This window comes from Fukomys damarensis, unplaced genomic scaffold, assembly GCF_012274545.1.
Source record: "Fukomys damarensis isolate Sample0158 unplaced genomic scaffold, DMR_v1.0_HiC HiC_scaffold_22, whole genome shotgun sequence".
Taxonomy (NCBI): domain Eukaryota; kingdom Metazoa; phylum Chordata; class Mammalia; order Rodentia; family Bathyergidae; genus Fukomys; species Fukomys damarensis.
The window spans coordinates 1637682-1649459 of NW_022900934.1; the positions used below are offsets into that span (position 1 = coordinate 1637682).

Sequence of the window (11778 nt, forward strand, 5' to 3'; positions counted from 1 at the left end):
GGGGCAGCTGGGGGCTGGGGCCGCTGGCTGAGCGGCGTGGCTGACTTGTGGTCTCCCTGCAGCTGTGCCATCCTCCCGCAATGACACCAGGGAGCAGGGGCCAGCAGGGCAGATTGTGAGTAAGTGTCCCCGAGGTCCGCGCTCCCTGACTGGGGCAGGGCAGCCTCCACGAGCCCCACCAGAAGGCCGCAGAAAGGGCGGGTTTTCACCTTAGTCACTTTGGGGGCCCCATTTATTTTCATGCACGTGATGCATATTTGCACGGGAAAACCTTCAAAGAATAGGTAAGCACAAAGTCGGAACCTGCACTGCAGCACTTACACGTGGCCCCTCACCCTGCACACCCTGTGGCCTTCGCACTTTGCTCTGCAAACACTGATGCAGGATGCTCTGCTTAGGGCGTCTCCACCGGCTCCATCCTTCACAGCCTGGGTGACACAGGCTGACAGCGTTTGTCCAGCCAGCTCCTGATTGCTGGAAATCTTTTGTCGTTTCTTTGCTTCTCTTTCACGATGCAGCCCAGGCTGGCCTGCCTCAGCCTCCCACGCACTGGGGTTATAGGCGTGCACCACCGTGCCTGGCTGTGCTCCTGTAGTGATGCTACGATGAACTTCCAGGTAGTTGAAGCTACTTGAAGTCTTGGCGGAGGATCAGATGTGCGTGTCGTGTAGTCCTGGCCGCAGGGTGCCAAGGTGCTCTCTGAGAACCAGCTGGTCTGCCAGTGTGTGGGCGCGGCTGCTGGCCGAGGCAGTGCTGTCCTGCCCAGCTGTCTGTTCCTGTCGGCTCGGCTGGCAAAGCCTCCTCTGCCGCACTCAGAGCAGGCTCCCTTCTTGGTGTTGAGGGCCTTAAATTGGCTCTTGTGGTGTCCCAGGCTTGGTGCATTTGTCAGGTTTGGCCACCACCACCATCCTCTTTCAGATGGACTGTAGTGCGAACTGGCTCATAGTCCTCGCCTTTAGTGTCCGGCTTTTTATGCATTTACTGGTTTGGGCTCTTCCCTTAGTCACTGTTGAGCCATTTCTACAAGTTGTGTGGGGTTTTTTCCCTCATCCTGACATTTGCTTCGTATTATTCAGATTTTTTTGAGACAGGGTCTCACTATGTAGTTGAGACTGACCTGGAACTCACTGTGTAGCCCAGGCTGGTCTCGAACTCACAGCGATCCTCCTGCCTCAGCCTCCCGAGTGCTGGGATTTCAGGCCTGCGCCACCACACCCGGCCTGATTTGAGTGCATTTGGACCCAAGCATTAACTGTACCTGCTGGTTCTGGGTTGGTTTTCTTCCTTGTGTTGAAGTGCTTAGATTTTCGTCAATAATGTAAACCAAGTGTCAGCAAACTTTGCAAAGGGACCCAGAGGTGAATGTCTTGGGAGGGCCACACAGTCTCCAACAGCTGCTCAACCCTGCCACCCCCGTCACCTTGGAAGGAGTGGACCGGGCTGCCTTCCAATAAAACTTCATTTACAAAAGCAGGCAGAGGAGCCCTTGCACTGTTGTGTACCAGTCCCTGATGTAAACTGTTGAAAGTTCCCCCTTGGGCTCCTGGCAAGTGCTTAGTAATTACCTCAGGTGGCCAGGTATTCCACTTTTTAATCTCTTTATTGTACAGTGAGTTTTATTAACATCTCTCCTCGTGTGAACCCGGTGCAGAACATAAATGTTTTCTTTCTTGTGTCTACAAGTGAATCTTGAGTGTTATGTTTTGTTTGTGTGCTATCTTGTACTTGGGAAATAGTCCATGTTTTTCTGCACTGCAGATCAGTTGAAAAAGTCACTAGAATAATCATTTGTTAAGTCAGAGCCAAGTGGAGCGGTGTGTCTGCTCCACCTCCTCAGGGTTGGGGAAGGCAGGAGGATGGTCCAAGCCTGAGAGTTTGGGGCTGGCCTGGCTGACAGAGCAAGACTCTGTCTCTTAAACACTAGCCAAAAAGAATCTCTATTTGATATAACTTCTAAAACCATCTTGTCCTGATACCTGTTATTCAGGTTTTAGTTTCTTCTGTGGCTATTGTACCATTTCATTTCACATCTTTGGTTATTTGTATTTTCTTAGCAAGCTGTTGTGTTTCATCTGGGTGTTTGAAAGTATTAGTAAAAAGTTATACACAGCATTCCGTTATAATTTTTCAATTTCATTTTCATTATTGTCTATTTTTCCTCACTTATAGCAAAAACTTAATGGCACTTTTAGACATACATAATGATAACACTCATCATGGGGAATTTGCACCTGCACACAGTACCTCCCGCCTCTGTTTCCCCCCTCCCCTCAAGCCTCCCTCCCTCCCTATGTACAAAAGCTTTGTTTCCATTTTTTTCATTTTCTGATTTTTTTTTTGGTACCAGGGATCAGACTCGGTCAGGACCTTGTGCTTGCCAGGCAGGTGGCAGAACCACTGAACTAAATCCCCAGCCCTCCATTTTTTCCTTCTGTTTTCACTTTTTTCTTGCCCCCCACATTCTTCCCATTTGAACATTTTCTTCACATTTTCCCCTTCTCTCTGTTGATCTAAGATTTGTACATTTACTGGCGTTTTGAACACACAGCTTAAGCAGAAGGACCCCAGTTTTCAGCTTGAATGTGACAGCAGCGGTGTTGTAGAATTCCAAGAGACAGGAGAGACCAGAGGGGAGTCAGGATTTATTTAAGGTGTGCACCCAGCAGATTCTGTGTCCAAAATGGCTGAGCATTGAACAAAGAAGTTTTAGCTTTTGTCCATTTTGTCGGAAGCAAGTGAGTTTACTGGAACAGGACAAGGGCACAGTTTTGTAACTTTGCCTTGAAAGAAGACAGTGTCTTATGAGTCATATGAGAACAGAGTATCATAAACTTTGTTTACAGGACTTGGTTGTCAATTTTATTTGTACTAGAACAAGGAGTTACAGCTACAGGGGAGACGGGGTGGTGGGGATGGGGGAAGGGAACTGCCCAAGGCTGGGAAGGACTTGTTTTTCTTTAAGTCCTGCTTCATTCCCCTCTTTGATGCTCTCTATAGCAAGTTTTACTAGAGAGCATCATCATCATCATCATCATTATCAATTCTTGTCATAACGGATGGGCAGCACAGCCTACTGAACAGAGGTCGGTACCTGGCCAAGGCCATCAGTCAAGGAGTGGTGCGTCTGTCTCCGAGTCCCTATGGCCCACCGAATGTTTTTGACAGGTAGAAGTCAGAGGCAAGGGAGAATTATAACAAAGAGGACAAGAAACTTACGTGACTTTATGTTGATCTTTAAGTTCAGCTGCGTGTGGGCTGGTCGGCCTCTAGAGTGACCAGAGCAGGGCTGTCATCTCTGGTGGTGGCCTGAGGTCGCTGGATTGGCTGCTTCATTGGTCTGGATCCTGCTGGCTGGTCTGTTTGTCTTGAGTGGTTGGCTTTAGCCAGCTATGGTAGATCTAGGACACAGTTCCTGTAATTTTAATGACAGCAGAAATAATCAAGATTACAATGCGAGGCCCATCTCATATGGGCCCTAGAGTTGTTGGATTTTATTTTATTTTTATTATTTTTTTGACCCAGAGTTCTCAGGTTTGCATGGGTGTACTGGGTCTGTGAAGCTTGTATGGTTTTTTTGTTTGTTTGTTTTTTTGTTTTTTTAAACCCAGCTGTGGATATCTTGCAGGGTTATTTTTAAAGCCTGTATTTTTTTAGGAACAATTTTTTTAGTTTATGAAGATTATCCTTCATTTGACCTGTGATTTGGGGTGGCTGGCTGAACAAAATTTTATAATGTGAACTCACTGTTAACTCACTGTTTGGTGGGGTGAACTGGACATGGAGGAGGGCCATGGCGAGGGCTTGATCTCGTTTCAGGTGGGCTTAATCAATTATGTGAATGTCCTGTTTCATGTGTTTTATTTTTCCTGAGCTGTGTGCCCAGTAAGTGTATGAGGCTTGCATTTTATCTTTTACATCTGTGTGAGTCTTAGACTATCTCTCTCAGCTACGAGTGCTGGTCCATGGTGGACGCCAGGGTCACAAGCAATCTTCATGATGGGATGATGTCTTCTCACAGTGCTTTGGTCGCCTCTCATGTCACTTTCGTTCCAGTAGGGAAGGAAGGCTTTCATCTATTTTGAGATGATGCTGGTGAGCGCCAACATGTCTTGACAGTTACCAGCCCAGGAGATTTAGTGAAGTCGTAAGTAGGTTTCATATGGAGCAGCTCCCATTTCCTGGTACCGGAGGCCAGGTGGGCTTTGTCTTGGGCTGGTCTGTGCCCAGGCCAGCACTGCTCACTGACTCAGTGATGGCTGAGTCACAGCACACAGGAATGGCCCTCAGCTTCATCTCCAGTGCTGTTTTCCCATATGTGACCTTTGATGGACTGGACCTATGAACCTGGGGCCAACATCTCAGGGACAACCAGCTTCTTATTAGAGAACTTTTACCAAACTCCTTTTATATATTGTTTAGCTTCTGGCCAAACCAGGCTCTTGCCCTTGATGAATAATTTGGGGCTTCCAGAAGAGGGATTTCTGGACCGAGTGGCATGGCCAGGGCACCCCTTTTGTTTGGTGCCTGGAATTGAACTCAGGACCTTGTGCTTGCCAGGCAGGCGCAGTGCCACTGAGCTAAATCCCCAGCCCATTAGGGCCCCCTTTTGGCAGGTCGCTTTGTCTTCTGGTCTGCTTTTTTATTTTTGCTGGCTTTTAATGTTCTAGTCTTTTGGTGTCCCCTGTAGTGCATGACAGCTACCTTCTTGGGGCCCCATATAGCATCTAGGAGTTGTAAATCTTTTTAACTTTTAATTTTTCTCCAGCCATCCGGAGTCCCCCTTTTTACATATGGCTCCATAGACATGTAAAGTTGTTAAGGCGTATCTGGAATCCATATAGATGTCAGCTTTTTTGTCCTTTGTTCTCTGTCTTTGGAGCTGAGGTTTTGGTGGGTGGAGGTTGGGCCTCACAGAGTCCAGTGTCATCATTGCATGTCTTGTCTGTTGGGCTCCTTCTGGTGCAGTCTGTGAGATCTCCCAGTTTGAGAATACTTTGTCCGTGATTTTCACACAGTCATGAAGGGGGCTCCTGGCTTGACTGGGAGCAAAGTAGCAAGATTAAGAATGTTTATAGTTTCTAAGGTTATGCAGTGCTATTTACGTAGCAGCCCTTAATACTGAGTCACGACCAGTGGCGTCTTCTCTGGTCTGTCAAGGTTAGGACTGACCATGGCACCCAGATAATCAGTTGCTGTCCCAGAGTCAGCTTGTCAGCTCCCTGTGTCAGTAGGGCAGTGGCAGCAAGCGCTTTAAAGCATGGAGTCCACCCCAGGGCCACCGAGAGTTTATTTTGACAAGTATGCCATCAGATGGTGCCAGGGCCCCTACGGCCATTCCCTGTCATCCCTGGATGTGCAGGAAGAAAGGGTTGGTTATGTCTGGAGCCCCAGGCTGGAGATTGGTTATGTCTGGAGCCCCAGGCTGGAGATTGGTTAAGCCCTCTTCGATTTGTTTGAGTGCCCTCTCCTGTTCAGCTTCCCAGAGCAGGGGCTCCTTTCCCCCCTTGGTAGCTTTATGTAAGGCCTTATCCATGAGTGAGAAATTAGGGATTCAGATGGCACCCCAGTAATTTTCTTATCTGTTGTCTGGTAGCCGGAGCTGGGAGGGCACAGACAGCTTGTCTCTTTTCAGTGCCCAGTTGATGTTCCCCTTCTGTTACTATAAAACCCAGCACCTGACCTTTTGTTGGCAAATTTGAGCTTTCTTTCTAGACACCTTATATTTGTCCTTTTAGAGCAGGTGAAGATCTCTGGTCCCCTCCTCATGAGAGGGAGCTGTAAAAAAGATCATCTATACATTGTCATAAGACACGGTCACCAGGAAGTGGTGAGATTGGTGGCCAGCATTTCCCCAAAGGTCATGGGGGAGTTTTAAACCCCTGGGGAAGCCTAGTCCAAGTGAGCTGTTTTAGTTTTCAACACCAGTAACCCGGGCCTCCCATTGAAATGTAAAATGGGTTGACTGATGGGTGCCCAGCAGAGACAGACAAAGGTGTCATTTTAAGTCCAGGCAAGTGACCAGGCAGCACTTGCTGGGATGAGTCCCACTTGTGTATATGGGTTTGACATTATTCAGAGTGTGGTTTCAGGAGCCTGATTTACAGCATGCAAGTCTTGTACTGGCCTATATTTATCAGTCCCTGGTTTATGTACTGGCAGAAGCAAGATGTTCCAAGAAGACTGGCATTTGACCCTGATTTATTTATTTATTTATTTATTTATTTAGGGTTTTTGAGGAAGGGTCTTACTGTCTAGTTCAGACTGCCCTGGAACTCACTGTGTAGACCAGGCTGGTCTCGAACTCACAGCGATCCTCCTGCCTTAGCCTCCGAGTGCTGGCATTATAGGCGTGTGCCACCATGCCTGGCCTGGATATTTATCCTTTTAATGTCCAAACTTTTTACGTTATCCACATTGATTCCAAGCTAGTTTTTGACAGGTTTTTTTGGTCCAACTTGATCTTTGTCTTTTTTTTTTTTTTTTAATGTCTTCTGCCCTTTTTCCTGAGAGTGCTGCTGCCAGCAGGTTTTTTTGTTTGTTTGTTTGTTTTTGGTACCGGGGATTGAACTTGGGTCCTTGTGCTTGCAAGGCAGGCCACTGAACCGCTGAGCTAAATCCCTGGCCCTGGTTTTTCTTTTTTAAAAAACCTCCAGTTAACCTCCCCTTATGTCTCTTGATTGTGATTAACATATACCTTAGTGGCCATTTCTGTGAGCTGAATAGCATTTTTGTTTTGTTTTGTTTTTTGAGACAGGGTCTTGCTATGTAGCTTGGGCTGGTCTCAAACTCACAGTGGTCCTCCTGCCTCAGCCTCCCAAGTGCTGGGCTTACGGGTTTGCACCACCGCATGAGTAGCTGTGTGTCAGCAAAACCCTGTAGCTTTGTAATTTCCACGGATGTTGCCCTGTGCCTGTCCCATGAAAGCTGCATTTATTTTTAGTTGCCGGCAGGTTAAAGGGATGGGGTGCTCTGGTTGTTCACCCCGTTATCACCCTGTATCAGAGGAGGTCCAATTTATTTTATACAGAGTTCTTGATCTTCGGGAGTCAGCTTTATTCCATAGCCCCCATACAGCCATTTATAAAGTCCTTTAGTATATATCTCAATGGGGAGGGGTTTGATGGTTTTCTTCTCTCATATCTACTCTGTTGCAACAGAAATTCTCAAGTACTGATGTTTTAGGAATAACTTGAGCTCTATCAAATTAACAAGCGACTATACATATTTTTGAGTTTCTTGAGCAACAAGGAGCTTGTGGAAGAACAGCACTGGCTTTTATCAAACCAACAGGCAAACATACATATTTTCTTCGATGAATTAACTTCTGTATCCTTTTTCTTGACATTTGTAAGCTCTTCAGTCTTCTCATCTTTTTATCTTTCTAACAGGACAAAGTATTTTTTTAATAGCAAAACACTTATTGGCACATTTTAGACGTATGTAACGATAACACCCCTCGTAGGGAACTTGCATCTGCACACAGTACCTCCTGCCTCCTTTTTTCACATTCCTCTCCCCTCGATCTTCCCTCCCCTCCCTATGTACAAAAGTTTTGTTTCCATTTTTTCCTTTTATTTTCACTCTTTTTTCTTTCTTTCTCCCTCCCGCCTTTCTTCCCGTTTGAACATTTTCTTCGCGTTTCCCCCTTCTCTCTGTTGATCTAAGATTTGTACATTTATTGGCGTTTTGAAAATATAGCTTAAGCAGGAGCTCGGGAGTGGGGGCCCCGGTTTTCAGCTTGAATGTGACAGCAGGGGTGTTGCAGAATTCTAAGACAGGAGAGACCAGAGGGGAGTCAGGAGGACTTACTTGAGGTGTGCACGTGGGCCTGGCAGACTGTGTCCCAAAAGGCTGAGTGTTGAACAAAGAGAAGTTTTAGCTTTTGCCCATTTTGTTGCGGGGGGAGGGGGGTCTTTCTAGTGACGTAGCAAGTGAATTTACCGGAACAGGACAAGGGCACACAGTTCTGTAACTCTGCCTTGAAAGAAGACAGTGTCTTATGAATCATACGAGAACAGTGTCATAAACTTTGTTTACAGGATGTAGTTGTCAATTTTATCTGTACCAGAACAAGGAGTTACAGCTATGGGGTGGGGGCTGAGGGAGGGCACTTCCCAAGGCTGCGAAGGACTTGTTTTTCATTTTGATTTTTGAGACAGGGTCTCATTATGTTGTTGAGACTGACCTGGAACTCATCATGTAGCTCAGGCTGGTCTCGAACTCACAGCAAACCTCCTGCCTCAGCTTCCTGAGTGCTGGGATCACAGGCATGCGCCACCACGCCTGGCAGAACTTGGTTTTCTTGGCGTGTTGCTTCAGAGGCAGGGGTCTGAGGTTCAGGAGAAGGGACCTGCAGGCTCCTGGCCACCCTGGTCCCAGGTAATTGTGAATGGAGCCAGGTCTGACAACCTGTGCTGGTCCTGACCCCCACTAACCACCCTGGCCTAGTGTGGGTGTTGCCTAGAAGTCTTGCTCCCAGCAGCCTGGTCAGCAGATTGGGAGAGGAGCTACCAGGGGTGTGTAGACATGAGCAGATGGGGAGCATGACGCCTAACTGGGTGAGTGCTGAGATGGGTGTGCAAGGACGCTCACGTGCTGCAGGGAAAAGTAAGCACACCTGCAGATAAATTGTTTACCAGGGTAGTTGGAGGGTGGGAGGCAGGTGAGCCCTGTGAAACCCTGATTGCTCGTGCCCTTGTCTGAGTGAATAAAGCCAAGCTGTGCCAGTCAGTCGGGGCCCTGTGTCGACTGGAGACGAGAGCCCCTGCCCTCCAGGTTTGAACCTGCTCCTGTGCCTTGTTTTTGACCTTCGTCTCACCCTGGTCAGGTTTGAGCTCGTAGGCTGGTTCCTACATGTTCTTTAGGTTTTCGAATGCCATGTTCTCATTGGTATTTTTTCTAAATGGTCTTTCTTTTTGGTACTGGAGATCGAACTCAAGACCTTGTGCATTGCAAGGCAGGCAGTGGAACCACTGAGCTAAATTCCCGGCTTTCTTTTTTCATCCTTGGGAGGTGTACTGGTAAAGAACTCGGGCCCATGTTAGGCAAATGTTCCACCACTGAGTTATATCCCAGCCCTTTTTAGTTTTTATTTCCACACAGTCTCGCTGAATTGCCTAGGCTGGCCTCAGTCTTGTGATCCTTCTACCTCAGTTGCAGGTGTGTGCCGTCGTACCCGGCTCTGTCACATTTGTTTTTTTCTGTTTGACTTGGATTGCTCAAAAAGGCATCCATCATTGCAGGTGGTGAGAACATTATGGTATACTGACAGTTTCTGCTTTTTTGTCTTTGGCACTTGAAATATTCTTTGTTTCTCACCCAGAGTGTGACCTTTTTCAGATTGTTCTGTGGACATTTGACAGGCCTTTGTGCTCACTGTTGGATACTGATTTCTGTGTATCCGCGAGCTTGTTAATTATGTTATTGAAATCTACTTGTGTGTGCTTGGTGTTAGCCTCTCTGAGCTGGCACATTCTGACCACGAATTCAGACTTCTGTGGCTGGTTTTGCAGAATTAATAGTTAATAGGCTCTTTGCAGTTTTAATTAGATTGAACTGTGCTGCATTTATCCCACTCCTGGGTGTTCTGTTCTTCATCTCCTGGCCGGGGCAGCTGTGGGATCAGAATGCAGCCCCCCTCTGTCCTGGTGCCATGGCTCTGTGCTCTGAAGACCTGATGCTCAGTTCACATTCACTGTCTCTACTCTGGCATCTGCCCTGGGCCCCTGCTCGCTGTGCTTGTGTCCCTACTTCAGGAGGTGCCCACTGGGCTTTCTGTGCAACTCCAAAACCATGGGTTCTCATCTTAGGAAAGGAGACACAGCCTGACGTACCAGACACCGTGGCTGCTCTCAGGTTGGGCTGCACTTGCCCTTGTATCGATTTTACTTTTCTACTTAAATTTTCCATTCCTGACTTTGCCCCTTGGAGCAGTAGAGTGTGCTTTGGTGTTGATATGTGTGTTGCTGCTCCCCTCATAGGTGAACAAGTTCTGTCGCTGTACTGGCTCTTCAGTTGTTTGTCCTGAGTAGTATTCACGACAGCCAACATGCTTCCTTCTTCCCACTGCTCAGCATTGTTTATAAAGAAACTAGAGGCCCCTGCTTAGCTTGTTAAGATTTTGTGTTTATGATTTTCCTTTGTTCGTGGCTGTAGTTGACTTGGATTTGCATTATAAACACCGACTTCTGTGTGTTTATGGTGCTGATTCCGTTGCACAGCTGTTTTTCTAGAGCAGTGCTCCCCTTTTTGGGGGTTTTTATTCTTCTCGTCAAAGTGTAAGAAAAAGCTAGTTCTCCGGGTGGGGAGGGCTGCAGTGTGCAGGTCTCCAAGCTTCCCCTCCCCTCCTGTCCAGACTGTGACTGCAGTGACAGCGGGACCGTGGACGACACCTGCCAGAAAGACCCGAGGGTTGGTCGCTGCGTGTGCAAACCCAACTTCTGGGGTGCCCACTGTGAGCTGTGTGCTCCGGGGTTCTACGGATCGAGCTGCCAGCGTGAGTGCAGCCCCGCTCCTCCCCTCCCCGGCGGTGGCCCTGCCTCGCCCTGAGTGTGGGTTCCCTTTCCCTGCAGCCTGCCGGTGCTCCAGTCCCGGGGTGGCCGATGGGCTCTGCGCCCCCGACTCCGGCCAGTGCAGGTGTCGCGCGGGCTTTGAGGGAGCTGCCTGCGATCGCTGTGCCCCTGGCTACTTCCATTTCCCTCTGTGCCAGTGTGCGTAGTATCTCCCCGAGTGGGTGTGGGTGGGGACGTGCCTGGGGCAGAGTCCACCTGGCCGGGCTCGCTGTGACGCTGCTTCCCCACAGTGTGTGGATGCAGCCCCGCCGGGACCTTGCCCGAAGGCTGCGATGAAGCTGGCCGCTGCCTGTGCCGGCCCGGGTTTGACGGCCCCCACTGTGACCGCTGCCGCCCAGGCCACCACGGTTACCCCAGCTGTCTTGGTGAGGAGATGGCTGCTGGGTGAAGGGGCTGGGCCGCCTGCATGGGGCTGGACCTGACCCCACTGTGCTCCTCAGCCTGCGCCTGCGACCCCCAGGGAGCCCTGGACCAGTTCTGTGGGGCAGGTGGTTTGTGCCACTGCCGCCCTGGCTACACGGGCGCCGCCTGCCAGGAGTGCAGCACCGGCTTCTATGGCTTCCCCGTCTGCACCCGTGAGTGTCTGGGAGGAGGGAGAGGGCTGAGTCCTCACCTCAGGCTGACACCCTGCCCTTGACCCCCAGCCTGCCACTGCTCCGCCGACGGCTCCCTGCACTCGGCCTGTGACCCCCGGACTGGGCAGTGCAGCTGCCGGCCCCGCGTGACGGGTCTGCGGTGTGACGCGTGTGTGCCTGGCGCCTACAACTTCCCCTACTGCGAAGGTGAGGGGTAGGGTGGGCGGGCAGAGGCGTGTTCTTGGTGTGTGAAAACCCCTCCCGTCACGTGCCTCCTGGGTTGTGTGCATGCGTGTGCATGGGCTGTGTCTGTGTGCCCAGCACTTTGCGGTGCTCTGCCCATGGGTGTGCTCGTGTGCTGCACATCCCGGGCTGTGTCAGTGTCCCTGAATGTGTCCACATGGGTCCTCAGTGTGCACGTGTATGTGTGACTGGGTCGCTGTTTGTGTGTGCACGTGTCCATGTGCTGTGTGTGCACAAGCATGTGCTTCGTGATGGGGAGGGGCTGTGGCCCCCTGTGGGAGGCGTGTGTACTGGTTCTGTGGCGACGTGGCCTTAGGTCGGGCCTAGGAAGTCCTTGGTCTTTGGGGGCCAGTCACCAAGGAATGGCCAGCTTCTTTTTTTTTTTTTTT

The 11778-nt window shown here is 49.5% G+C and overlaps 1 protein-coding gene across 1 annotated transcript in view; it reads left to right on the forward strand.

The window, feature by feature from the left end:
- Positions 1–11778, forward strand: part of Lama5 (laminin subunit alpha 5) — an 80310-nt gene that overhangs the window by 46228 nt on the left and 22304 nt on the right. Inside the window, exons 12-17 of the mRNA XM_033766968.1 lie at positions 63–119; positions 10355–10495; positions 10572–10709; positions 10802–10936; positions 11012–11146; positions 11216–11353. Of these exons, the coding sequence (XP_033622859.1) occupies positions 63–119; positions 10355–10495; positions 10572–10709; positions 10802–10936; positions 11012–11146; positions 11216–11353 (744 nt within the window). The remainder of the gene's footprint in view (positions 1–62; positions 120–10354; positions 10496–10571; positions 10710–10801; positions 10937–11011; positions 11147–11215; positions 11354–11778) is intronic.